Genomic DNA, 24,902 nt, shown 5'->3' on the forward strand with positions numbered 1-24,902 from the left:
CCGGGGTTCAGTGCGGGGAGTGGGGTTCCCCGGGGCTCAGTGCGCGGAGTAGGGTTCCCCGGGGTTCAGTGCGGGGAGTAGGGTTCCCCAGGGTTCAGTGCGGGGAGTGGGGTTCCCCGGGGCTCAGTGCGGGGAGTGGGGTTCCCCGGGGTTCAGTGCGGGGAGTGGGGTTCCCCGGGGCTCAGTGCGGGGAGTGGGGTTCCCCGGGGTTCAGTGCGGGGAGTGGGGTACCCCGGGGTTCAGTGTGGGGAGTGGGGTTCCCCAGGGTTCAGTGCGGGGAGTGGGGTTCCCCGGGGTTCAGTGTGGGGAGTGGGGTTCCCCGGGGTTCAGTGCGGAGAGTGGGGTTCCCCGGGGTTCAGTGCGGGGAGTGGGGTTCCCCAGGGGTCAGTGCGGGGAGTGGGGTTCCCCGGGGTTCAGTGCGGGGAGTGGGGTTCCCCGGGGTTCAGTGCGGGGAGTGGGGTTCCCCGGGGATCAGGGCGGGGAATGGGGTTCCCCGGGGTTCAGTGCAGGGAGTGGGGTTCCCCGGGGTTCAGTGTGGGGAGTGGGGTTCCCCGGGGTTCAGTGCGGGGAGTGGGGTTCCCCGTGGTTCAGTGCGGGTGTGGGGTTCCCCGGGGTTCAGTGCGGGGAGTGGGATTCCCCGGGGTTCAGTGTGGGGAGTGGGGTTCCCCGGGGTTCAGTGCGGGGATTGGGGTTCCCCGGGGTTCAGTGCGGGGATTGGGATTCCCCGGGGTTCAGTGTGGGGAGTGGGGTTCCCCGGGGTTCAGTGCGGGGAGTGGGGTTCCCCGGGATTCAGTGCGGGGAGTGGGGTTCCCCGGGGTTCAGTGCGGGGAGTGGGGTTCCCCGGGGTTCAGTGCGGGGAGTGGGGTTCCCCGGGGTTCAGTGCGGGGAGTGGGGCTCCCCGGGGTTCAGTGCGCGGAGTGGGGTTTCCCGGGGTTCAGTGCGGTGAGTCGGGTTCCCCGGGGTTCAGTGTGGAGAGCGGGGTTTTCCGGGGTTCAGTGTGGGGAGTGGTGTTCCCCGGGGTTCAGTGTGGGGAGTGGGGTTCCCCGGGGTTCAGTGCGGGGAGTGGGGTTCCCCGGGATTCAGTGCGGGGAGTGGGGTTCACCGGGGTTCAGTGCGGGGAGTGGGGTTCCCCGGGGTTCAGTGTGGAGAGTGGGGTTTTCCGGGGTTCAATGCGGGGAGTGGGGTTCCCCGGGGTTCAGTGTGGGGAGTGGGGTTCCCCGGGGTTCAATGCGGGGAGTGGGGTTCCCCGGGGTTCAGTGTGGGGTTCCCCTGGGTTCAGTGCGGGGAGTGGGGTTCCCCGGGGTTCAGTGCGGGGAGTGGGGTTCCCCGGGGTTCAGTGCGGGGAGTGGGGTTCCCTGGGGTTCAGTGCGGGGAGTGGGGTTCCCCGGGGTTCAGTGAGGGGAGTGGGGTTCCCCGGAGTTCAGTGCGGAGAGTGGGGTTCCCCGGGGTTCAGTGCGTGGAGTGGGGGTAACCGGGGTTCAGTGCGGGGAGTGGGGTTCCCCGGGGTTCAGTGCGGGGAGTGGGGTTCCCCAGGGTTCAGTGCGGGGAGTGGGGTTCCCCGGGGTTCAGTGCGGGGAGTGGGGTTCCCCGGGGTTCACTGTATGGAGTGGGGTTCTCCGGGGTTCAGTGTAATGGTGTGGGTTCCCCGGGGTTCAGTGCGGGGAGTGGGGTTCCCCGGGGTTCATTGCGGGGAGTGTGATTCCCCGGGGTTCAGTGCGAGGAGTGGGGTTCCCCGGGGTTCAGTGCGGGGAGTGGGGTTCCCCGGGGTTCAGTGCGGGGAGTGGGGTTCCCCAGGGTTCAGTGCGGAGAGTGGGATTCCCCGGGGTTCAGTGCGGGGAGTGGGGTTCCCTGGGGTTCAGTGCGGGGAGTGGGGTTCCCCGGGGTTCAATGCGGGGAGTGGGGTTCCCCGGGGTTCAGTGCGGGGAGTGGGGTTCCCCGGGGTTCAGTGCGTGGAGTGGGGTTCCCCGGGGTTCAGTGCGGGGAGTGGGGTTCCCCGGGGTTCAGTGCGGGGTGTGGGGTTCCCCGGGGTTCAATGCGGGGAGTGGGGTTCCCCGGGGTTCAGTGCGGGGAGTGGGGCTCCCCGGGGTTCAGTGCGCGGAGTGGGGTTTCCCGGGGTTCAGTGCGGTGAGTCGGGTTCCCCGGGGTTCAGTGTGGAGAGCGGGGTTTTCCGGGGTTCAGTGTGGGGAGTGGTGTTCCCCGGGGTTCAGTGTGGGGAGTGGGGTTCCCCGGGGTTCAGTGCGGGGAGTGGGGTTCCCCGGGATTCAGTGCGGGGAGTGGGGTTCACCGGGGTTCAGTGCGGGGAGTGGGGTTCCCCGGGGTTCAGTGTGGAGAGTGGGGTTTTCCGGGGTTCAATGCGGGGAGTGGGGTTCCCCGGGGTTCAATGCGGGGAGTGGGGTTCCCCGGGGTTCAGTGTGGGGTTCCCCTGGGTTCAGTGCGGGGAGTGGGGTTCCCCGGGGTTCAGTGCGGGGAGTGGGGTTCCCCGGGGTTCAGTGCGGGGAGTGGGGTTCCCTGGGGTTCAGTGCGGGGAGTGGGGTTCCCCGGGGTTCAGTGAGGGGAGTGGGGTTCCCCGGAGTTCAGTGCGGAGAGTGGGGTTCCCCGGGGTTCAGTGCGTGGAGTGGGGGTAACCGGGGTTCAGTGCGGGGAGTGGGGTTCCCCGGGGTTCAGTGCGGGGAGTGGGGTTCCCCAGGGTTCAGTGCGGGGAGTGGGGTTCCCCGGGGTTCAGTGCGGGGAGTGGGGTTCCCCGGGGTTCACTGTATGGAGTGGGGTTCTCCGGGGTTCAGTGTAATGGTGTGGGTTCCCCGGGGTTCAGTGCGGGGAGTGGGGTTCCCCGGGGTTCATTGCGGGGAGTGTGATTCCCCGGGGTTCAGTGCGAGGAGTGGGGTTCCCCGGGGTTCAGTGCGGGGAGTGGGGTTCCCCGGGGTTCAGTGCGGGGAGTGGGGTTCCCCAGGGTTCAGTGCGGAGAGTGGGATTCCCCGGGGTTCAGTGCGGGGAGTGGGGTTCCCTGGGGTTCAGTGCGGGGAGTGGGGTTCCCCGGGGTTCAATGCGGGGAGTGGGGTTCCCCGGGGTTCAGTGCGGGGAGTGGGGTTCCCCGGGGTTCAGTGCGTGGAGTGGGGTTCCCCGGGGTTCAGTGCGGGGAGTGGGGTTCCCCGGGGTTCAGTGCGGGGTGTGGGGTTCCCCGGGGTTCAATGCGGGGAGTGGGGTTCCCCGGGGTTCAGTGCGGGGAGTGGGGTTCCCCGGGGTTCAGTGCGGGGAGTGGGGTTCCCCGGGGTTCAGTGCTGGGAGTGGGGTTCCCCGTGGCTCAGTGCGGGGAGTGGGGTTCCCCGGGATTCAATGCGGGGAGTGGGATTCCCCGGGGTTCAGTGTATGGAGTGGGGTTCTCCGGGGTTCAGTGCGGGAGTGGGGTTCCCCGGGGTTCAGTGTGGGGAGTGGGGTTCCCCGGGGTTCAGTGCGGGGAGTGGGGTTCCCCGGGGTTCAGTGTGGGGAGTAGGGTTCCCCGGGGTTCAGTGCGGGGAGTGGGGTTCCCCGGGGTTCAGTGTGGGGAGTGGGGTTCCCCAGGGTTCAGTGCGGGGAATGGGGTTCCCCGGAGTTCAGTGTGGGGAGTGGGGTTCCCCGGGGTTCAGTGCGGGGAGTGGGGTTCCCCGGGGTTCAGTGTGGGGAGTGGGGTTCCCCGGGGTTCAGTGCGGGGAGTGGGGTTCCCTGGGGTTCAGTGTGGGGAGTGGGGTTCCCCGGGGTTCAGTGTGGGGAATGGGGTTCCCCAGGGTTCAGTGCGGGGAATGGGGTTCCCCGGGGTTCAGTGTATGGAGTGGGGTTCCCCGGGGTTCAGTGCGGGGAATGGGGTTCCCCGGGGTTCAGTGTGGGGAGTGGGGTTCCCCGGGGTTCAGGGCGGGGAATGGGGTTCCCCGGGGTTCAGTGCAGGGAGTGGGGTTCCCCGGGGTTCAGTGTGGGGAGTGGGGTTCCCCGGGGTTCAGTGCGGGGAGTGGGGTTCCCCGGGGTTCAGTGTGGGGAGTGGGGTTCCCCGGGGTTCAGTGTGGGGAGTGGGGTTCCCCGGGGTTCAGTGCGGGGAGTGGGGTTCCCCGGGGTTCAGGGCGGGGAATGGGGTTCCCCGGGGTTCAGTGCAGGGAGTGGGGTTCCCCGGGGTTCAGTGCAGGGAGTGGGGTTCCCCGGGGTTCAGTTTGGGGAGTGGGGTTCCCCGGGGTTCAGTGCGGGGAGTGGGGTTCCCCGGGGTTCAGGGCGGGGAATGGGGTTCCCCGGGGTTCAGGGCGGGGAATGGGGTTCCCCGGGGTTCAGTGCAGGGAGTGGGGTTCCCCGGGGTTCAGTTTGGGGAGTCGGGTTCCCCGGGGTTCAGTGAGGGGAGTGACGTTCCCCGGGGTTCAGTGAGGGGAGTGGGGTTCCCCGGGGTTCAGTGCGGGGAGTGGGGTTCCCCGGGGTTCAGTGCGGGGAGTGGGGTTCCCCGGGGCTCAGTGCGGGGAGTGGGGTTTCCCGGGGTTCAGTGCGGGGAGTGTGGTTCACTGGGGTTCAGTGTGGGGAGTGCGGTTCCTCGGGGTTCAGTGCGGGGAGTGGGGATCCCCGGGGTTCAGTGTGGGGAGTGGGGTTCCCCGGGGCTCAGTGCGGGGAGTGGGGTTTCCCGGGGTTCAGTGCGGGGAGTGTGGTTCACTGGGGTTCAGTGTGGGGAGTGCGGTTCCTCGGGGTTCAGTGCGGGGAGTGGGGTTCCCCGGGGTTCAGTGCGGGGAGTGGGGTTCCCCGGGGCTCAGTGCGGGGAGTGGGGTTCCCCGGGGTTCAGTGCGGGGAGTGGGGCACCCCGGGGTTCAGTGCGGGGGAGTGGGGTTCCCCAGGGTTCAGTGTGGGGAGTGGGGTTCCCCGGGGTTCAGTGCGGGGAGTGGGGGTTCCCCGGGGTTCAGTGCGGAGAGTGGGGGTTCCCCGGGGTTCGTTCAGTGCGGGGAGTGGGGTTCCCCGCGGTTCAGTGCGGAGAGTGGGGGTTCCCCGGGGTTCAGTGTGGGGAGTGTGGTTCACTGTGGTTTCAGTGCGGGGAGTGGGGTTCCCCGGGGTTCAGTGTGGGGAGTGGGGTTCCCCGGGGTTCAGTGCGGAGAGTGGGGTTCCCATGGGTTCAGTGCGGGGAGTGGGGTTCCCCAGGGGTCAGTGCGGGGAGTGGGGTTCCCCGGGGTTCAGTGCGGGGAGTGGGGGTTCCCCGGGGTTCAGTGCGGGGAGTGGGGTTCCCCGGGGATCAGGGCGGGGAATGGGGTTCCCCGGGGTTCAGTGCAGGGAGTGGGGTTCCCCGGGGTTCAGTGTGGGGAGTGGGGTTCCCCGGGGTTCAGTGCGGGGATCAGTGCGGGGAGTGGGGTTCCCCGGGGTTCAGTGTGGGGAGTGGGGTTCCCCGGGATTCAGTGTGGGGAGTGGGGTTCCCCGTGGTTCAGTGCGGGTGTGGGGGTTCCCCATGGTTCAGTGCGGGGAGTGGGATTCCCCGGGGTTCAGTGTGGGGAGTGGGGTTCCCCGGGGTTCAGTGCGGGGATTGGGGTTCCCCGGGGTTCAGTGCGGGGATTGGGATTCCCGGGGTTCAGTGTGGGGAGTGGGGTTCCCGGGGTTCAGTGCGGGGAGTGGGGTTCCCCGGGATTCAGTGCGGGGAGTGGGGTTCCCCGGGGTTCAGTGCAGGGAGTGGGGTTCCCCGGGGTTCAGTGCGCGGAGTGGGGTTTCCCGGGGTTCAGTGCGGTGAGTCGGGTTCCCCGGGGTTCAGTGTGGAGAGCGGGGTTTTCCGGGGTTCAGTGTGGGGAGTGGTGTTCCCCGGGGTTCAGTGCGGGGAGTGGGATTCCCCGGGGTTCAGTGTGGGGAGTGGGGTTCCCCGGGGTTCAGTGCGGGGAGTGGGGTTCCCCGGGATTCAGTGCGGGGAGTGGGGTTCACCGGGGTTCAGTGCGGGGAGTGGGGTTCCCCGGGATTCAGTGTGGAGAGTGGGGTTTTCCGGGGTTCAGTGTGGGGAGTGGGGGTTCCCCGGGGTTCAATGCGGGGAGTGGGGTTCCCGGGGTTCAGTGTGGGGTTCCCCGGGGTTCAGTGCGGGGAGTGGGGTTCCCCGGGGTTCAGTGAGGGGAGTGGGGTTCCCCGGAGTTCAGTGCGGAGAGTGGGGTTCCCCGGGGTTCAGTGCGTGGAGTGGGGGTAACCGGGGTTCAGTGCGGGGAGTGGGGTTCCCCGGGGTTCAGTGCGGGGAGTGGGGTTCCCCAGGGTTCAGTGCGGGGAGTGGGGTTCCCCGGGGTTCAGTGCGGGGAGTGGGGTTCCCCGGGGTTCACTGTATGGAGTGGGGTTCTCCGGGGTTCAGTGTAATGGTGTGGGTTCCCCGGGGTTCAGTGCGGGGAGTGGGGTTCCCCGGGGTTCATTGCGGGGAGTGTGATTCCCCGGGGTTCAGTGCGAGGGAGTGGGGTTCCCCGGGGTTCAGTGCGGGGAGTGGGGTTCCCTGGGGTTCAGTGCTGGGAGTGGGGTTCCCCAGGGTTCAGTGTGGGGAGTGGGGTTCCCCGGGGTTCAGTGCGGGGAGTGGGGTTCCCCGGGGTTCAGTGCGGAGAGTGGGGTTCCCCGGGGTTCAGTGCGGGGAGTGGGGTTCCCGGGGTTCAGTGTGGGGAGTGGGGTTCCCCGGGGTTCAGTGCAGAGAGTGGGATTCCCGGGGTTCAGTGCGGGGAGTGGGGTTCCCTGGGGTTCAGTGCGGGGAGTGGGGTTCCCCGGGGTTCAATGCGGGGAGTGGGGTTCCCCGGGGTTCAGTGCGGGAGTGGGGTTCCCCGGGGTTCAGTGCGTGGAGTGGGGTTCCCCGGGGTTCAGTGCGGGGAGTGGGGTTCCCCGGGGTTCAGTGCTGGGAGTGGGGTTCCCCGTGGCTCAGTGCGGGGAGTGGGGTTCCCCGGGATTCAATGCGGGGAGTGGGGTTCCCCGGGTTTCAGTGTGGGGAGTGGGGTTCCCCGGGGTTCAGTGCGGGGAGTGGGATTCCCCGGGGTTCAGTGTATGGAGTGGGGTTCTCCGGGGTTCAGTGCGGGAGTGGGGTTCCCCGGGTTTAGTGCGGGGAGTGGGGTTCCCCGGGGTTCAGTGTGGGGAGTGGGGTTCCCCGGGGTTCAGTGCCGGGAGTGGGATTCCCCGGGGTTCAGGGCGGGGAGTGGGTTCCCCAGGGTTCAGTGCGGGGAGTGGGGTTCCCCGGGGTTCAGTGTGGGGAGTGGGGTTCCCCGGGGTTCAGTGCGGGGAGTGGGATTCCCCGGGGTTCAGTGCGGGGAGTGGGGTTCCCCGGGGGTTCAGTGCGGGAGTGGGGTTCCCCGGGGTTCAGTGCGGGGAGTGGGGTTCCCCGGGGTTCAGTGTGGGGAGTGGGGTTCCCCAGGGTTCAGTGCGGGGAATGGGGTTCCCCGGAGTTCAGTGCGGGGAGTGGGATTCCCCGGGGTTCAGTGTGGGGAGTGGGGTTCCCCGGGGTTCAGTGCGGGGTGTGGGGTTCCCCGGGGTTCAGTGCGGGGAGTGGGGTTCCCCGGGGTTCAGTGCGGGCAGTGGGATTCCCCGGGGTTCAGTGCGGGCAGTGGGGTTCCCCGGGGTTCAGTGTGGGGAGTGGAGTTCCCCGGGGTTCAGTGTGGGGAGTGGGGTTCCCCGGGGTTCAGTGCGGGGAGTGGGGTTCCCCGGGGTTCAGTGTGGGGAGTAGGGTTCCCCGGGGTTCAGTGCGGGGAGTGGGGTTCCCCGGGGTTCAGTGTGGGGAGTGGGGTTCCCCATGGTTCAGTGCGGGGAGTGTAGTTCCCGGGGTTCAGTGCGGGGAGTGGGGTTCCCCGGGGTTCAGTGTGCGGAGTGGGGTTCCCCGGGGCTCAGTGCGGGGAGTGGGGTTCCCCGGGGTTCAGTGCGGGGAATGGGATTCCCCGGGGTTCAGTGTATGGAGTGGGGTTCCCCGGGGTTCAGTGCGGGGAGTGGGGGTTCCCCGGGGTTCAGTGTGGGGAGTGGGGTTCCCCAGGGTTCAGTGCGGGGAATGGGGTTCCCCGGAGTTCAGTGCGGGGAGTGGGGTTCCCCGGGGTTCAGTGCGGGCAGTGGGGTTCCCCGGGGTTCAGTGTGGGGAGTGGGTTCCCCGGGGTTCAGTGCGGGGAGTGGGGTTCCCCAGGGTTCAGTGTGGGGAGTGGGGTTCCCCGGGGTTCAGTGCGGGCAGTGGGGTTCCCCGAGGTTCAGTGCGGGGAGTGGGGTTCCCCGGGGTTCAGTGCGGGCAGTGGGGTTCCCCGGGGTTTCAGTGTGGGGAGTGGGGTTCCCCGGGGTTCAGTGCGGGGAGTGGGGTTCCCCAGGGTTCAGTGTGGGGAGTGGGGTTCCCCGGGGTTCAGTGCGGGCAGTGGGGTTCCCCGGGGTTCAGTGTGGGGAGTAGGGTTCCCCGGGGTTCAGTGCGGGGAGTGGAGTTCCCCGGGGTTCAGTGCGGGGAGTGGGGTTCCCCGGGGTTCAGTGCGGGCAGTGGGGTTCCCCGGGGTTCAGTGTGGGGAGTAGGGTTCCCCGGGGTTCAGTGCGGGGAGTGGAGTTCCCGGGGTTCAGTGCGGGGAGTGGGGTTCCCCGGGATTCAGTGTGGGGAGTGGGATTCCCCGGGGTTCAGTGTGGGGAGTGGGGTTCCCCAGGGTTCAGTGCGGGGAGTGGGGTTCCCCGGGGTTCAGTGCGGGGAGTGGGGTTCCCCGGGGTTCAGTGTGGGAGTAGGGTTCCCCGGGGTTCAGTGCGGGGAGTGGAGTTCCCCGGGTTCAGTGCGGGCAGTGGGGTTCCCCGGGGTTCAGTGCGGGGAGTGGGGTTCCCCGGGGTTCAGTGCGGGGAGTGGGGTTCCCCGGGGTTCAGTGCGGGGAGTGGGGTTCCCCGGTGTTCAGTGCAGGGAGCGGGGTTCCCCGGGGTTCAGTGCGGGAGTGGGGTTCCCAGGGGTTCAGTGCGGGGAGTGGGGTTCCCCGGGGTTCAGTGCGGGGAGTGGGGTTCTCCGGGGTTCAGTGCGGGGAGTGGGGTTCCCCGGGGTTCAGTGCGGGGAGTGGGGTTCCCTGGGGTTCAGTGCGGGGAGTGGGGTTCTCCGGGGTTCAGTGCGGGGAGTGGGGTTCCCCGGGGTTCAGTGCGGGGAGTGGGGTTCCCCGGGGTTCAGTGTGGGGAGTGGGGTTCCCCAGGGTTCAGTGCGGGGAGTGGGGTTCCCCGGGGTTCAGTGCGGGGACAGGGGTTCTCCGGGGTTCAGTGCGGGGAGTGGGGTTCCCCGGGGTTCAGTGCGGGGGAGTGGGGTTCCCCGGGGTTCAGTGCGGGGAGTGGGGTTCCCCAGGGTTCAGTGCGGGGAGTGGGGTTCCCCGGGGTTCAGTGTGGGGAGTGGGGTTCCCCGGGGTTCAGTGTATGGAGTGGGGTTCCCCGGGGTTCAGTGCAGGGAGTGGGCTTCCCCGGGGTTCAGTGCGGGGAGTGGGGTTCCCCAGGGTTCAGTGCGGGGAGTGGGGTTCCCCGGGGTTCACTGTATGGAGTGGGGTTCTCCGGGGTTCACTGCGGGGAGTGGGGTTCCCCGGGGTTCAGTGCGGGGAGTGGGGTTCCCCGGGGTTCACTGTATGGAGTGGGGTTCTCCGGGGTTCAGTGCGGGGAGTGGTATTCCCCGGGGTTCAGTGCGGGGAGTGGGGTTCCCCGGGGTTCAGTGCGGGGAGTGGGGTTCCCCGGGGTTCACTGTATGGAGTGGGGGTTCTCCGGGGTTCAGTGCGGGGAGTGGGGTTCCCCGTTGGCTCAGTGCGGGGAGTGGGGTTCCCCGGGGTTCAGTGCGGGGAGTGGGGTTCCCCGGGGCTCAGTTTGGGGAGTGGGGTTCCCCGGGGTTCAGTGTGGGGAGTGGGGTTCTCCGGGGTTCAGTGCGGGGAGTAGCGTTCCCCGGGGTTCAGTGTGGGGAGTGGGGTTCCCCGGGGTTCAGTGCGGGGAGTAGCGTTCCCCGGGGTTCAGTGTGGGGAGTGGGGTTCTCCGGGGTTCAGTGCGGGGAGTAGCGTTCCCCGGGGTTCAGTGTGGGGAGTGGGGTTCCCCGGGGTTCAGTGCGGGGAGTGGGGTTCCCCGGGGTTCAGTGCGGGGAGTGGGGTTCTCCGGGGTTCAGTGCGGGGGAGTAGCGTTCCCCAGGGTTCAGTGTGGGAGTGGGGTTCCCCGGGGTTCAGTGCGGGGAGTGGGGTTCCCCGGGGTTCAGTGCGGGGAGTGGGATTCCCCGGGGTTCAGTGTGGGGAGTGGGGTTCCCCAGGGTTCAGTGCGGGGAGTGGGGTTCCCCGGGTTTCAGTGCGGGGAGTGGGATTCCCCGGGGTTCAGTGCGGGGAGTGGGGTTCCCCGGGGTTCAGTGCGGGGAGTGGGGTTCCCTGGGTTCAGTGCGGGGAGTGGGGTTCCCCGGGGTTCAGTGTGGGGAGTGGGGTTCCCCGGGGTTCAGTGCGGGGAGTGGGATTCCCCGGGGTTCAGTGTGGGGAGTGGGGTTCCCCGGGGTTCAGTGCGGGGAGTGGGGTTCCCCGGGGTTCAGTGTGGGGAGTGGGGTTCCCCGGGGTTCAGTGCGGGGAGTGGGGTTCCCCGGGGTTCAGTGCGGGGAGTGGGGTTCCCCGGGGTTCAGTGTGGGGAGTGGGGTTCCCCGGGGTTCAGTGCGGGGAGTGTGGTTCACTGGGGTTCAGTGCGGGGAGTGGGGTTCCCCGGGGTTCAGTGCGGGGAGTGGGGTTCCCCGGGGTTCAGTGCGGGGAGTGGGGTTCCCCGGGGTTCAGTGCGGGGAGTGTGGTTCACTGGGGTTCAGTGCGGGGAGTGGGGTTCCCCGGGGTTCAGTGTATGGAGTGGGGTTCCCCGGGGTTCAGTGCGGGGAGTGTGGTTCACTGGGGTTCAGTGCGGGGAGTGGGGTTCCCCGGGGTTCAGTGCGGGGAGTGGGGTTCCCCGGGGTTCAGTGCGGGGAGTGGGGTTCCCCGGGGTTCAGTGCGGGGAGTGGGGTTCCCCGGGGTTCAGTGTGGGGAGTGGGGTTCCCCAGGGTTTAGTGCGGGGAGTGGGGTTCCCCAGGGTTCAGTGCGGGGAGTCGGGTTCCCCGGGGTTCAGTGCGGGGAGTGGGGTTCCCCGGGGTTCAGTGTGGGGAGTGGGGTTCCCCGGGGTTCAGTGCGGGGAGTAGGGTTCCGCGGGGTTCAGTGCGGGGAGTGGGGTTCCCCGGGGTTCAGTGCGGGGAGTGGGGTTCCCCGGGGTTCAGTGCGGGGAGTGGGGTTCCCCGGGGTTCAGTGCGTGGAGTGGGGTTCCCCGGGGTTCAGTGCGGGGAGTGGGGTTCCCCGGGGTTCAGTGTGGGGAGTGGGGTTCCCCGGGGTTCAGTGCGGGGAGTGGGGTTACCCGGGGTTCATTGCGGGGAGTGGGGTTCCCCGGGGTTCAGTGTGGGGAGTGGGGTTCCCCGGGATTCAGTGCGGGGAGTGGGGTTCACTGGGGTTCAGTGCGGGGAGTGGGGTTCCCCGAGGTTCAGTGTGGGGAGTGGGGTTCCCCGGGGTTCAGTGCGGGGAGTGGGGTTCCCCGGGGTTCAGTGCTGGGAGTGGGGTTCCCCGGGGTTCAGTGCGGGGAGTGGGGTTCCCTGGGGTTCAGTGCGGGGAGTGGGGTTCCCCGGGATTCAATGCGGGGAGTGGATTTCCCCGGGGTTCAGTGCAGGGAGTGGGGATCCCCGGGGTTCAGTGTGGGGAGTGGGGTTCCCCGGGGTTCAGTGCGGGGAGTGGGGTTATCCGGGGTTCAGTGCGTGGAGTGGGGTTCCCCGGGGTTCAGTGCGGGGATTGGGGTTCCCCGGGGTTCAGTGCGGGGAGTGGGGTTCTCCGGGGTTCAGTGCGGGGAGTGGGGTTCCCCAAGGTTCAGTGCGGGGAGTGGGGTTCCCCGGGGTTCATTGTGGGGAGTGGGGTTCCCCGGGGTTCAGTGCGGGGAGTGTGGTTCCCCGGGGTTCAGTGCGGGGAGTGGGGTTCCCCGGGGCTCAGTGTGGGGAGTGTGGTTCCCCGGGGTTCAGTGCGGGGAGTGGGGTTCCCCGGGGCTCAGTGTGGGGACTGGGTTCCCCGGGGTTCAGTGCGGGGAGTGGGGTTCCCCGGGGTTCAGTGCGGGGAGTGGGGTTCCCCGGGGTTCAGTGCGGGGAGTGGGGTTCCCCGGGGTTCAGTGCGGGGAGTGGGGTGCCCCGGGGTTCAGTGCGGGGAGTGGGGTTCCCCGGGGTTCAGTGCGGGGAGTAGGGTTCCCCGGGGCTCAGTGTGGGGACTGGGTTCCCCGGGGTTCAGTGCGGGGAGTGGGGTTCCCCGGGGTTCAGTGCGGGGAGTGGGGTTCCCCGGGGTTCAGTGCGGGGAGTGGGGTTCCCCGGGGTTCGGTGCGGGGAGTGGGGTTCCCCGGGGTTCAGTGCGGGGAGTGGGGTTCCGGGGTTCAGTGCGGGGAGTGGGGTTGCCCGGGGTTCAGTGCGGGGAGTGGGGTTGCCCGGGGTTCAGTGCGGGGAGTGGGGTTCCCCGGGGTTCAGTGTGGGGAGTGGGGTTCCCCGGGGTTCAGTGTGGGGAGTGGGGTTCCCCGGGGTTCAGTGCGGGGAGTGGGGTTCCCCGGGGTTCAGTGCGGGGAGTGGGGTTCCCCGGGGTTCAGTGCGGAGAGTGGGGTTCCCCGGGGTTCAGTGCGGAGAGTGGGGTTCCCCGGGGTTCAGTGCGGGGCGTGGGGTTCCCCGGGGTTCAGTGCGGGGAGTGGGGTTCCCCGGGGTCCAGTGCGGAGAGTAGGGTTCCCCGGGGTTCAGTGCGGGGAGTGGGGTTCCCCGGGGTTCAGTGCGGAGAGTGGGGTTCCCCGGGGTTCAGTGCGGGGAGTGGGGTTCCCCGGGGTTCAGTGCGGGTAGTGGGGTTCCCCGGGGATCAGTGCAGGGAGTGGGGTTCCCCGGGGTTCAGTGCGGGGAGTGGGGTTCCCCGGGGTTCAGTGCGGGGAGTGGGGTTCCCCAGGGTTCATTGTGGGAAGTGGGCTTCCCCGGGGTTCAGTGCGGGGAGTAGGGTTCCCCGGGGTTCAGTGCGGGGAGTGGGATTCCCCGGGGTTCAGATCGGGGAGTGGGGTTCCCCGTGGCTCAGTGCGGGGAGTGGGGTTCCCCGGGGTTCAGTGCGGGGAGTGGGGATCCCCGGGGTTCAGTGTGGGGAGTGGGGTTCCCCGGGGTTCAGTGCGGGGAGTGGGGTTCCCCGGGGTACAGTGTGGGGAGTGGGGTTCCCCGGGGTTCAGTGCGGGGAGTGGGGTTCCCCGGGGTTCAGTGTGGGGAGTGGGGTTCCCCGGGGTTCAGTGTGGGGAGTGGGGTTCCCCGGGGTTCAGTGCGGGGAGTGGGGTTCCCCGGGGTTCAGTGGATGGAGTGGGGATCCCCGGGGTTCAGTGTGGGGAGTGGGGTTCCCCGGGGTTCAGTGCGGGGAGTGGGGATCCCCGGGGTTCAGTGTGGGGAGTGGGGTTTCCCGGGGTTCAGTGTGGGGAGTGGGGTTCCCCGGGGTTCAGTGTGGGGAGTGGGGATCCCCGGGGTTCAGTGTGGGGAGTGGGGTTCCCCGGGGTTCAGTGCGGGGAGTGGGGATCCCCGGGGTTCAGTGTGGGGAGTGGGGTTCCCCGGGGTTCAGTGCGGGGAGTGGGGTTCCCCAGGGTTCAGTGCGGGGAGTAGCGTTCCCCGGGGTTCAGTGCGGAGAGTGGGGTTCCCTGGGGTTCAGTGCGGGGAGTGGGGTTCCCCGGGGTTCAGTGCGGGGAGTCGGGTACCCCGGGGTTCAGTGCGGAGAGTGGGGTTCCCCGGGGTTCAGTGCGGGGAGTGGGGTTCCCTGGGGTTCAGTGCGGGGAGTGGGGTTCACTGGGGTTCAGTGTGGGGAGAGGGGTTCCCCGGGGTTCAGTGCGGGTAGTGGGGTTCCCCGGGGCTCAGTTTGGGGAGTGGGTTTCCCCGGGGCTCAGTGTGGGGAGTGGGGTTCCCCGGGGTTCAGAGTGGGGAGTGGGATTCACTGGGGTTCAGTGCGGGGAGTGGGGTTCCCCGGGGTTCAGTGCGGGTAGTGTGGTTCCCCGGGGCTCAGTTTGGGGAGTGGGGTTCCCCGGGGCTCAGTGTATGGAGTGGGGTTCCCCGGGGTTCAGTGTGGGGAGTGGGGTTCCCCGGGGTTCAGAGTGGGGAGTGGGATTCCCTGGGGTTCAGTGCGGGGAGTGGGGTTCCCCGGGGTTCAGTGCGGGGAGTGGGGTTCCCCGGGGTTCAGTGCGGGGAGTGGGGTTCCCCGGGGTTCAGTGCGGGGAGTAGGGTTCCCCGGGGTTCAGTGCGCGTAGTGTGGTTCCCCGGGGCTCAGTTTGGGGAGTGGGGTTCCCCGGGGCTCAGTGTGGGGAGTGGGGTTCCCCGGGGTTCAGAGTGGGGAGTGGGATTCCCTGGGGTTCAGTGCGGGGAGTGGGGTTCCCCGGGGTTCAGTGCGGGGAGTGGGGTTCCCCGGGGTTCAGTGCGGGGAGTGGGGTTCCCCGGGGTTCAGTGCGGGGAGTAGGGTTCCCCGGGGTTCAGTGCGGGGAGTGGGGTTCCCCGGGGTTCAGTGCGGGGAGTGGGGTTCCCCGGGGTTCAGTGCAGGGAGTGGGGTTCCCCGGGGTTCAGTGCGGGGAGTGGCGTTCCCCGGGGTTCAGTGCGGGGAGTGGGGTACCCGGGGTTCAGTGCGGGGTGTGGGGTTCCCCGGGGTTCAGTGCGGGGAGTGGGGTTCCCCGGGGTTCAGTGCAGGGAGTGGGGTTCCCCGGGGTTCAGTGCGGGGTGTGGGGTTCCCCGGGGTTCAGTGCGGGGAGTGGGGTTCCCTGGGGTTCAGTGCGAGGAGTGGGGTTCCCCGGGGTTCAGTGCGGGGAGTGGGGTTCCCCGGGGTTCAGTGCGGGGAGTGGGGTTCCCCGTGGCTCAGTGCGGGGAGTGGGGTTCCCCGGGGTTCAGTGCGGGGAGTGGGGTTCCCCGGGGTTCAGTGCGGGGAGTGGGGTTCCCCGGGGTTCAGTGCGGGGAGTGGGGTTCCCCGGGGTTCAGTGTGGGGAGTGGGGTTCCCCGGGGTTCAGTGCGGAGAGTGGGGTTCCCCGGTGTTCAGTGTGGGGAGTGGGGTTCCCCGGGGTTCAGTGCGGGGAGTGGGGTTCCCCGGGGTTCAGTGCGGGGAGTGGGGTTCCCCGGGGTTCAGTGCGGGGAGTGGGGTTCCCCGGGGTTCAGTGCGGGGAGTGGGGTTCCCCGGGGTTCAGTGCGGGGAGTGGGGTTCCCCGGGGTTCAGTGTGGGGAGTGGGGTTCCCCGGGGTTCAGTGCGGGGAGTGGGGTTCCCCGGGGTTCAGTGCGTGGAGTGGGGTTCCCCGGGGCTCAGTTTGGGGAGTGGGGTACCCCGGGGTTCAGTGCGGGGAGTGGGGTTCCCCGGGGTTCAGTGCGGGGAGTGGGGTTCCCCGGGGTTCAGTGCGGGGAGTGGGGTTCCCCGGGGTTCAGTGCGGGGAGTGGGGTTCCCCGGGGTTCAGTGCGTGGAGTGGGGTTCCCCGGAGTTCAGTGCGTGGAGTGGGGTTCCCCGGGGTTCAGTGCGGGGAGTGGGGTTCCCTGGGGTTCAGTGCGGGGAGTGGGGTTCCCCGGGGTTCAGTGCGGGTAGTGTGGTGCCCCGGGGCTCAGTGTGGGGAGTGGGGTTCCCCGGGGTTCAGTGCGGGGAGTGGGGTTCCCCGGGGTTCAGTGCGGGCAGTGGGGTTCCCCGGGGTTCAGTGTAATGGAGTGGGGTTTCCCGGGGTTCAGTGCGGGGAGTGGGGTTCCCCGGGTTCAGTGTGGGGAGTGGGGTTCCCCGGGGTTCAGTTTGGGGAGTGGGGTTCCCCGGGGTTCAGTGTGGGGAGTGGGGTTCCCCGGGGTTCAGTGTGGGGAGTGGGGTTCCCCGGGGTTCAGTTTGGGGAGTGGGGTTCCCCGGGGTTCAGTGTGGGGAGTGGGGTTTCCCGGGGTTCAGTGCGGGGAGTGGGGTTCCGCGGGGTTCAGTGCGGGGAGTTTGGTTCCCCGGGGTTCAGTGTGGGGAGTGGGGTTCCCCGGGGTTCAGTGCGGGGAGTGGGGTTCCCCGGGGTTCAGTGTGGGGAGTGGGGCTCCCCTGGGTTCAGTGCGGGGAGTGGGATTCCCCGGGGTTCAGTGTGGGGAGTGGGGTTCCCCGGGGTTCAGTGTGGGGAGTGGGGTCCCCTGGGTTCAGTGCGGGGAGTGGGATTCCCCGGGGTTCAGTGCGGGGAGTGAGGTTCCCCGGGGTTCAGTGTGGGGAGTGGGGTTCCCCGGGGTTCAGTGTGGGGAGTGGGGCTCCCCTGGGTTCAGTGCGGGGAGTGGGGTTCCCCGGGGTTCAGTGTGGGGAGTGGGGTTCCCCGGGGTTCAGTGCGGGGAGTGGGGCTCCCCTGGGTTCAGTGCGGGGAGTGGGGTTCCCCGGGGTTCAGTGTGGGGAGTGGGGCTCCCCTGGGTTCAGTGCGGGGAGTGGGGTTCCCCGGGGTTCAGTGTGGGGAGTGGGGTTCCCCGGGGTTCAGTGCGGGAGTGGGGTTCCCCAGGGTTCAGTGCGGGGAGTGGGGTTCCCCGGGGTTCAGTGCGGGGAGTGGGGTTCCCCGGGGTTCAGTGCGGGGAGTGGGGTTCCCCGGGTTTCAGTGCGGGGAGTCGGGTTCCCCGGGGTTCAGTGCGGGGAGTGGGGTTCCCCGGGGTTCAGTGTGGGGAGTGGGGCTCCCCTGGGTTCAGTGCGGGGAGTGGGGTTCCTCGGTGTTCAGTGCGGGGAGTGGGGTTCCCCGGGGTTCAGTGTGGGGAGTGGGGTTCCCCGGGGTTCAGTGTGGGGAGTGGGGTTCCCCGGGGTTCAGTGTGGGGAGTGGGATTCCCCGGGGTTCAGTGTGGGGAGTGGGGTTCCCCGGGGTTCAGTGCGGGGAGTGGGGTTCCCCGGGGTTCAGTGCGGGAAGTGGGGTTCCCCGGGGTTCAGTGTGGGGAGTGGGGTTCCCCGGGGTCCAGTGCAGGGAGTGGGGTTCCCCGGGGTTCAGTGTGGGGAGTGGGGTTCCCCGGGGTCCAGTGCAGGGAGTGGGGTTCCCCGGGGTTCAGTGTGGGGAGTGGGGTTCCCCAGGGTTCAGTGCGGGGAGTGGGCTTCCCCGGGGTCCAGTGCAGGGAGTGGGGTTCCCCGGGGTTCAGTGCGGGGAGTGGGGTTCCCCGGGGTTCAGTGCGGGGAGTAGGGTTCCCCGGGGTTCAGTGTGGGGAGTGGGGTACCCCGGGGTTCAGTGCGGGGAGTGGGGTTCCCCGGGGTTCAGTGTGGGGAGTGGGGTTCCCCGGGGTTCAGTGCGGGGAGTGAGCTTCCCCGGGGTTCAGTGCGGGGAGTGGGGTTCCCCGGGGTTCAGTGCGGGGAGTGGGGTTCCCCGGGGTTCAGCGCAGGGAGTGGGGTTCCCCGGTGTTCAGCGCAGGGAGTGGGCTTCCCCGGGGTTCAGTGCGGGGAGTGCCGTTCCCCAGGATACAGGGAGTTACGCGATTCTTAAGGGAATGGAACAGGTAAATCCAGAAAATTATTTTAAATTAAGTTGCAGAAGTAGATATTGGGCCAGGCTTGCTGGAGCAGTTGGTCTTTTTCTGACTGTTAATTTTGTATGTTTGTATGTTGTGTGTTTGTATGTTGTGTGTTTGTATTATCTGCGTTTGTATGTTGTGTGTTTGTATGTTGTGCGTTTGTATGTTGTGCGTTTGTATGTTGTGTGTTTGTATGTTGTGTGTTTGTATGTTGTGCGTTTGTATGTTGTGCGTTTCTATGTTGTGCGTTTGTATGTTGTGTGTTTGTATGTTGTGTGTTTGTATGTTGTGCGTTTGTATGTTGTGCGTTTGTATGTTGTGCGTTTGTATGTTGTGCGTTTGTATGTTGTGCGTTTCTATGTTGTGCGTTTGTATGTTGTGTGTTTGTATGTTGTGTGTTTGTATGTTGTGTGTTTGTATGTTGTGCGTTTGTATGTTGTGTGTTTGTATGTAGTAGGACAAAGGGTCATGGTTCAAATTAGTAAAAGGCAAATTCAGAACAGATACCAGGAAAATTCTTCTTCTTACAGAGAGCGACCGAGACATGGAATGGAATCCGGGATAGAGCAGGAGGAGAAATCCCTGGGATCATGAAAGAGACAATTGGATGCTGCAATGGTTGGTGGGGCGGGGTGGGTTATGATCTCTCTGGGTTGTTGAATTCAGATGGGCTGAATGGCCTTCCTCATCCATAATGACCTTGTACAAAAGACATGTTGATAAAGATAACTCTTACTTGTCGCCTCACTGCCCCCCAGAGGCACCAGCCCGCCACCCTTCAGGACCTGTGCTGGATCAGTGCTCTCTCTGCCATTGGCATCGCACCCCCATCCGACTGGAACCTTCTCTCCACGTCTGTGCTGTACTTCTACCTAAAGAGAAGGAGATGGCACAGCTCCACAAGTATGTTCCTGCACATCGGGTACACACAACAACAACTTGCATTTATATAGCACCTTTAATGTAGTGAAATTGGAGGAGGGCAAATATCTCGGAGGATTGCAGAGCTGGAGGCGATTACAGAGATAGGGAGGGGTGAGGTCATGGAGGGATTTGAAAACAAGGATGAGAATTTTGAAATTGAGGCGTTGCCGGGCCGGGAGCCAATGTTGGTCAGTGAGCACAGGGGGTGATGGGCGAACGGGACTTGGTGTGAGTTAGGACACGGGGCAGTGAGCACAGGGGGTGATGGGTGAACGGGACTGGGTGTGAGTTAGGACACAGGGCAGTGAGCACAGGGGGTGATGGGTGAACGGGACTGGGTGTGAGTTAGGACACGGGGCAGTGAGCACAGGGGGTGATGGGTGAATGGGACTGGGTGCGAGTTAGGACACGGGGCAGCGAGCACAGGGGGTGATGGGTGAACGGGACTGGGTGTGAGTTAGGACACGGGGCAGTGAGCACAGGGGGTGATGGGTGAACGGGACTGGGTGTGAGTTAGGACATGGGGCAGTGAGCACAGGGGGTGATGGGTGAACGGGACTGGGTGTGAGTTAGGACACGGGGCAGTGAGCACAGGGTGATGGGTGAACGGGACTGGGTGTGAGTTAGGACACGGGGCAGTGGGCACAGGGGGTGATGGGAGAACGGGACTGGGTGTGAGTTAGGACATGGGGCAGTGAGCACAGGGGGTGATGGGTGAATGGGACTGGGTGCGAGTTAGGACACGGGGCAGTGAGCACAGGGGGTGATGGGAGAACGGGACTGGGTGTGAGTTAGGACACGGGGCAGTGAGCACAGTGGGTGATGGGTGAACGGGACTGGGTGTGAGTTAGGACACTGGGCAGTGAGCACGGGGGGTGATGGGTGAACGGGACTGGGTGTGAGTTAGGACACGGGGCAGTGAGCACAGGGGGTGATGGGTGAACGGGACTGGGTGTGAGTTAGGACGTGGGGCAGTGAGCACAGGGGGTGATGGATGAATGGGACTGGGTGCGAGTTAGGACACGGGGCAGTGAGCACAGGGGGTGATGGGTGAACGGGACTGGGTATGAGTTAGGACACAGGGCAGTGAGCACAGGGGGTGATGGGTGAACGGGACTGGGTGTGAGTTAGGACACGGGGCAGTGAGCACAGGGGGTGATGGGTGAACGGGACACAGTGCGAGTTAGGAGACGGGGCAGTGAGCACAGGGGGTGATGGGTGAACGGGACTGGGTATGAGTTAGGACACGGGGCAGTGAGCACAGGGGCTGATGGGTGAACGGGACTGGGTGTGAGTTAGGACATTGGGGCAGTGAGCACAGGGGGTGATGGGTGAACGGGACTGGGTGTGAGTTAGGACACGGGGCAGTGAGCACAGGGGGTGATGGGTGAACGGGACTGGGTGTGAGTTAGGACACGGGGCAGTGAGAACAGGGTGTGATGGGTGAACGGGACGGGGTGCGCGTTAGGACACGGGGCAGTGAGCACAGGGGGTGATGGGTGAATGGGACTGGGTATGAGTTAGGACACGGGGCAGTGAGCACAGGGGGTGATGGGTGAACGGGACTGGGTATGAGTTAGGACACGGGGCAGTGAGCACAGGGGGTGATGGGTGAACGGGACTGGGTGTGAGTTAGGACACGGGCAGCAGAGTTTTGAATGAGCTGGAGTTTATGGAGGGTGGAAGGTGGAGGCCGGCCAGGAGAGCGTTGGAATAGTCGAGTCTAGAGGTGAGAAAGGCACGGATCTGGGTTTCGGAAGATGAGCTTAAATGTGTAGTTTAAAATAAATCACTTGAACGTAAACAATGAAACTCTGCCATACCTTTCCCAAAGCCACCGCTGATGTGGCCATGTCCAGCACAAAGCTATCGCCATCCAGGGCTGGAGCAGCAACACTGATCGGATTGGTCCCCAGAGTACACTGGAAAACAGGTAAATAACTGGTAAATGGTGTAATTTTAAAGGGGAGCAGGAACAGAGCGACCTGGGGGTGCAGGTACACAAGTCTTTGAAGTTGGCAGGACAGGTTGGGAAGGCTGTTGAAAAAGCTCACGGGATCCTTGACTTTATGAATAGAGGAATAGAGTATAAAAGCAAGGAAGTTATGGTAAACCTTTAAATCACTGGTTAGGCCGCAGCTGGAGTATTGTGGCCAATTCTGGGCCCCACACTTTAGGAAGGGTGTCAAGGCCTTGGAGAGGGTGCAGGGGAGATTTACTATTATGGTGCCAGGGATGAGGCTCTTTTTTTTATTTGTATATGGGGTGTGGGCATCGCTGGCAAGGCCGGCATTTATTGCCCATCCCTAGTTGCCCTTGAGAAGGTGGTGGTGAGCTGCCTTCTTGAACCGCTGCAGTCCGTGTGGTGAAGGTGCTCCCACAGTGCTGTTAGGGAGGGAGTTCTGGGATTTTGACCCAGCGACTATGAAGGATCGGCGATATACTTCTAAGTCAGGATGGTGTGTTACTTGGAGGGGAACTTGCAGGTGGTGGTGTTCCAATGGACCTGCTGTCTTGTCCTTCTAGGTGGTAAAGGTCACGGGTTTGGGAGGTGCTGCCGAAGAAGCCTCGGCGAGTTGCTGCAGTGCATCTTGTAGATGGTACACACTGCAGCCACGGTGCGCCGGTGGTGGAGGGAGTGAGTGTTTAAGGTGGTGGATGGGGTGCCAATCAAGCGGGCTGCTTTGTCCTGGATTGAGTCGAGCTTCTTGAGTGTTGTTGGAGCTGCTCTCATCCAGGCAAGTGGAGAGTATTCCATCACACTCCTGACTTGTGCCTTGTAGATGGTGGAATGGCTTTGGGGAGTCAGGAGGTGAGACACTCGCCGCAGAATACCCAGCCTCTGACCTGCTCTTGTTGCCACAGTATTTATGTGGCTGGTCCAGTTAAGTTTCTGGTCAATGGTGACCCCCAGGATGTTGATGGTGGGGGATTCGGCGATGGTAATACCGTTAAATGTCAAGGGACAGTGGTTAGACTCTCGCTTGTTGGAGATAGTCATTGCCTGGCACTTCTGTGGTGCAAATATTACCTGCCACTTATCAGCCCAAGCCTGTACATCGTCCAGGTCTTGTTGCATGCAGGCATGGACTGCTTCATTATCTGAGGAGTTGTGAATGGCGCTGAACATCCCCATTTCTGACCTTATGTTGGAGGGAAGGTCATTGATGAAGCAGCTGAAGATGGTTGGGCCTAGGACACGGCCCTGAGGAACTCCTGCAGCGATGTCCTGGGGCTGTGATGATTGACCTTCAACCACCACAACCATTTTCCTTTGTGCTAGGTACGACTCCAGCCAGTGGAGAGCTTCCCCCCAATTCCCATTGACTTCAGTTTTACTAGGGCTCCTTGATGCGACACTCAGTCAAATGCTGCATTGATGTCAAGGGCAGTCACTCTCACCTCACCTCTGGAATTCAGCTCCTTTGTCCATGCTTGGACCAAGGCTGTAATGAGGTCGGGAGCCGAGTGGTCTTGGCGGAACCCAAACTGGGCATCAGTGAGCAGGTTACTGGTGAGTAAGTGCCGCTTGATAGCACTGTCGATGACACCTTCCATCACTTTGCTGATGATTGAGAGTAGACTGATGGGGCGGTAATTGGCCGGGTTGGATTTGTCCTGCTTTTTGTGGACAGGACATACCTGGGCAGTTTTCCACATTGTTGGATAGATGCCAGTGTTGTAGCTGTACTGGAACAGCTTGGCTAGAGGCGCGGCTAGTTCTGGAGCACAAGTCTTCAGCACGATAGCGGGGATGTTGTTGGGACCCATAGCCTTTGCTGTATCCAGTGCGCTCAGCCGTTTCTTGATGTCACGTTATGTGGAGAGACTGGAGAAGTTGGGATTGTTCTTAGAGCAGAGAAGGTTAAGAGGAGGTTTGATAGAGGTGTTCAAAATCATGAAGGGTTTTGATGGAGTAAATAAAGAGAAACTGTCTCCGGTGGCAGGAGGGTCGGTAACCAGAGGAAACAGAGTGATGATAATGAGCAAAAGAAACAGGGGGAGAGGAGGAGAATTTTTTTTACACAGCGAGTTGTTGCGCTGCCTGAAAGGACTGTGGAAGCAGATTCAAGAGTAACTTTCAAAAGGTAATTGAAAAAAGAAAGGCTTGCATTTCTATAGCGTCTTTCACGACCAACGGACGTCCCAAATCACTTTACAGCCAATGAAGTACTTTTTGAAGTGCAGTCACTGTTGCAATGTAGGAAATCTGGCAGCAAATTTGCACACAGCAAGCTCCCACACACAGCAATGTGATAATGACCAGATAGTCTGTTTTAGTGATGTTGGTTGAGGGATAAATATTGGCCCCAGGACACCAGGGGAGAACTCCCCTGCTCTACTTTGAAATAGTTCCGTGGAATCTTTTATGTTCACCTGAGAGGGCAGACGGGGCCTCAGTTTAACGTCTTATCTGAAAGACGGCACCTCCGACAGTGCAGCACTCCCTCAGTACTGCCCCTCTGACGTGCAGCGCTCCCTTCATACTGCCCCTCCGACAGTGCAGCACTCCCTCAGTACTACCCCTCCGACAGTGCGGCGCTCCCTCAGTACTGCCCCTCCGACAGTGCGGCGCTCCCTCAGTACTGCCCCTCCGACAGTGCGGCATTCCCTCAGTACTGCCCCTCCGACAGTGCGGCACTCCCTCAGTACTGCCCCTCCGACAGTGCGGCACTCCCTCAGTACTGCCCCTCCGACAGTGCGGCGCTCCCTCAGTACTGCCCCTCCGACAGTGCGGTGCTCCCTCAGTACTGCCCCTCCAACAGTGCGGCGCTCCCTCAGTACTGCCCCTCCGACAGTGCAGCGCTCCCTCAGTACTGCCCCTCCGACAATGCTGCACGCCCTCAGTACTGCCCCTCCGAAAATGCTGCACTCCCTCAGTACTGCCCCTCCGACAGTGCGGCACTCCCTCAGTACTGCCCCTCCGACAGTGCGGCACTCCCTCAGTACTGCCCCTCCGACAGTGCGGCGCTCCCTCAGTACTGCCCCTCCGACAGTGCGGCGCTCCCTCAGTACTGCCCCTCCGATAGTGCGGCGCTCCCTCAGTACTGCCCCTCTGACAGTGCGGCACTCCCTCAGTACTGCCCCTCCGACAGTGTGGCGCTCCCTCAGTACTGCCCCTCCGACAGTGCGGCGCTCCCTCAGTACTGCCCCTCCGATAGTGCGGCGCTCCCTCAGTACTGCCCCTCCAACAGTGCGGCGCTCCCTCAGTACGGCCCCTCCGACAGTGCAGCGCTCCATCAGTACTGCCCCTCCGACAGTGCAGCGCTCCCTCAGTACTGACCCTCTGACAGTGCAGCGCTCCCTCAGTACTGCCCCTCCGACAGTGCGGCGCTCCCTCAGTACTGCCATTCCGACAGTGCGGCGCTCCCTCAGTCCTGCCCCTCCGACAGTGCAGCGCTCCCTCAGTACTGCCCCTCCGACAGTGCGGCTCTCCCTCAGTACTGCCCCTCCGACAGTGCAGCGCTCCCTCAGTACTGCCCCTCCGACAGTACGGCTCTCCCTTAGTACCGCCCCTCCGACAGTGCAGCGCTCCCTCAGTACTGACCCTCCGACAGTGCGGCGCTCCCTCAGTACTGCCCCTCCGACAGTGCAGCGCTCCCTCAGTACTGCCCCTCCGACAGTGCGGCGCTCCCTCAGTACTGCCCCTCCAACAGTGCAGCGCTCCCTCAGTACTGCCCCTCCGACAGTGCGGCGCTCCCTCAGTACTGCCCCTCCGACAGTGTGGTGCTCCCTCAGTACGGCCCCTCCGACAGTGCAGCGCTCCCTCAGTACTGCCCCTCCGACAGTGTGGCGCTCCCTCAGTACTGCCCCTCCGACAGTGCGGCGCTCGCTCAGTACTGCCCCTCCGACAGTGCAGCGTTCCCTCAGTACTGCCCCTCCGACAGTGCGGCGCTCCCTCAGTACTGCCCCTCCAACAGTGCAGCGTTCCTTCAGTACTGACCCTCCGACAGTGCGGCGCTCCCTCAGTACTGCCCGTCCGACAGTGCGGTGCTCCCTCAGTACTGCCCCTCCGACAGTGCAGCGCTCCCTCAGTACTGCCCCTCCGACAGTGCGGCGCTCCATCAGTACTGCCCCTCCGACAGTGCAGCGCTCCCTCAGTACTGACCCTCTGACAGTGCAGCGCTCCCTCAGTACTGCCCCTCCGACAGTGCGGCGCTCCCTCAGTACTGCCATTCCGACAGTGCGGCGCTCCCTCAGTCCTGCCCCTCCGACAGTGCAGCGCTCCCTCAGTACTGCCCCTCCGACAGTGCGGCTCTCCCTCAGTACTGCCCCTCCGACAGTGCAGCGCTCCCTCAGTACTGCCCCTCCGACAGTACGGCTCTCCCTTAGTACCGCCCCTCCGACAGTGCAGCGCTCCCTCAGTACTGACCCTCCGACAGTGCGGCGCTCCCTCAGTACTGCCCCTCCGACAGTGCAGCGCTCCCTCAGTACTGCCCCTCCGACAGTGCGGCGCTCCCTCAGTACTGCCCCTCCAACAGTGCAGCGCTCCCTCAGTACTGCCCCTCCGACAGTGCGGCGCTCCCTCAGTACTGCCCCTCCGACAGTGTGGTGCTCCCTCAGTACGGCCCCTCCGACAGTGCAGCGCTCCCTC

The 24,902-nt window shown here is 65.3% G+C and overlaps 1 protein-coding gene across 1 annotated transcript in view; it reads right to left on the reverse strand.

The window, feature by feature from the left end:
• LOC147107226 (uncharacterized) overlaps nucleotides 1-24,902 on the reverse strand; it is a 364,341-nt gene that overhangs the window by 141,446 nt on the left and 197,993 nt on the right. The window contains exons 6-7 of the mRNA XM_086008443.1: nucleotides 20,131-20,229; nucleotides 18,120-18,255 (exon numbers count right to left, since the gene is read on the reverse strand). Coding sequence (XP_085864569.1) covers nucleotides 18,120-18,255; nucleotides 20,131-20,229 — 235 coding nt within the window. The remainder of the gene's footprint in view (nucleotides 1-18,119; nucleotides 18,256-20,130; nucleotides 20,230-24,902) is intronic.

This window comes from Somniosus microcephalus, chromosome 15 (genome assembly GCF_052327205.1).
Source record: "Somniosus microcephalus isolate GS21.2 chromosome 15, FLI_Smic_1.0, whole genome shotgun sequence".
Lineage (NCBI taxonomy): Eukaryota > Metazoa > Chordata > Chondrichthyes > Squaliformes > Somniosidae > Somniosus > Somniosus microcephalus.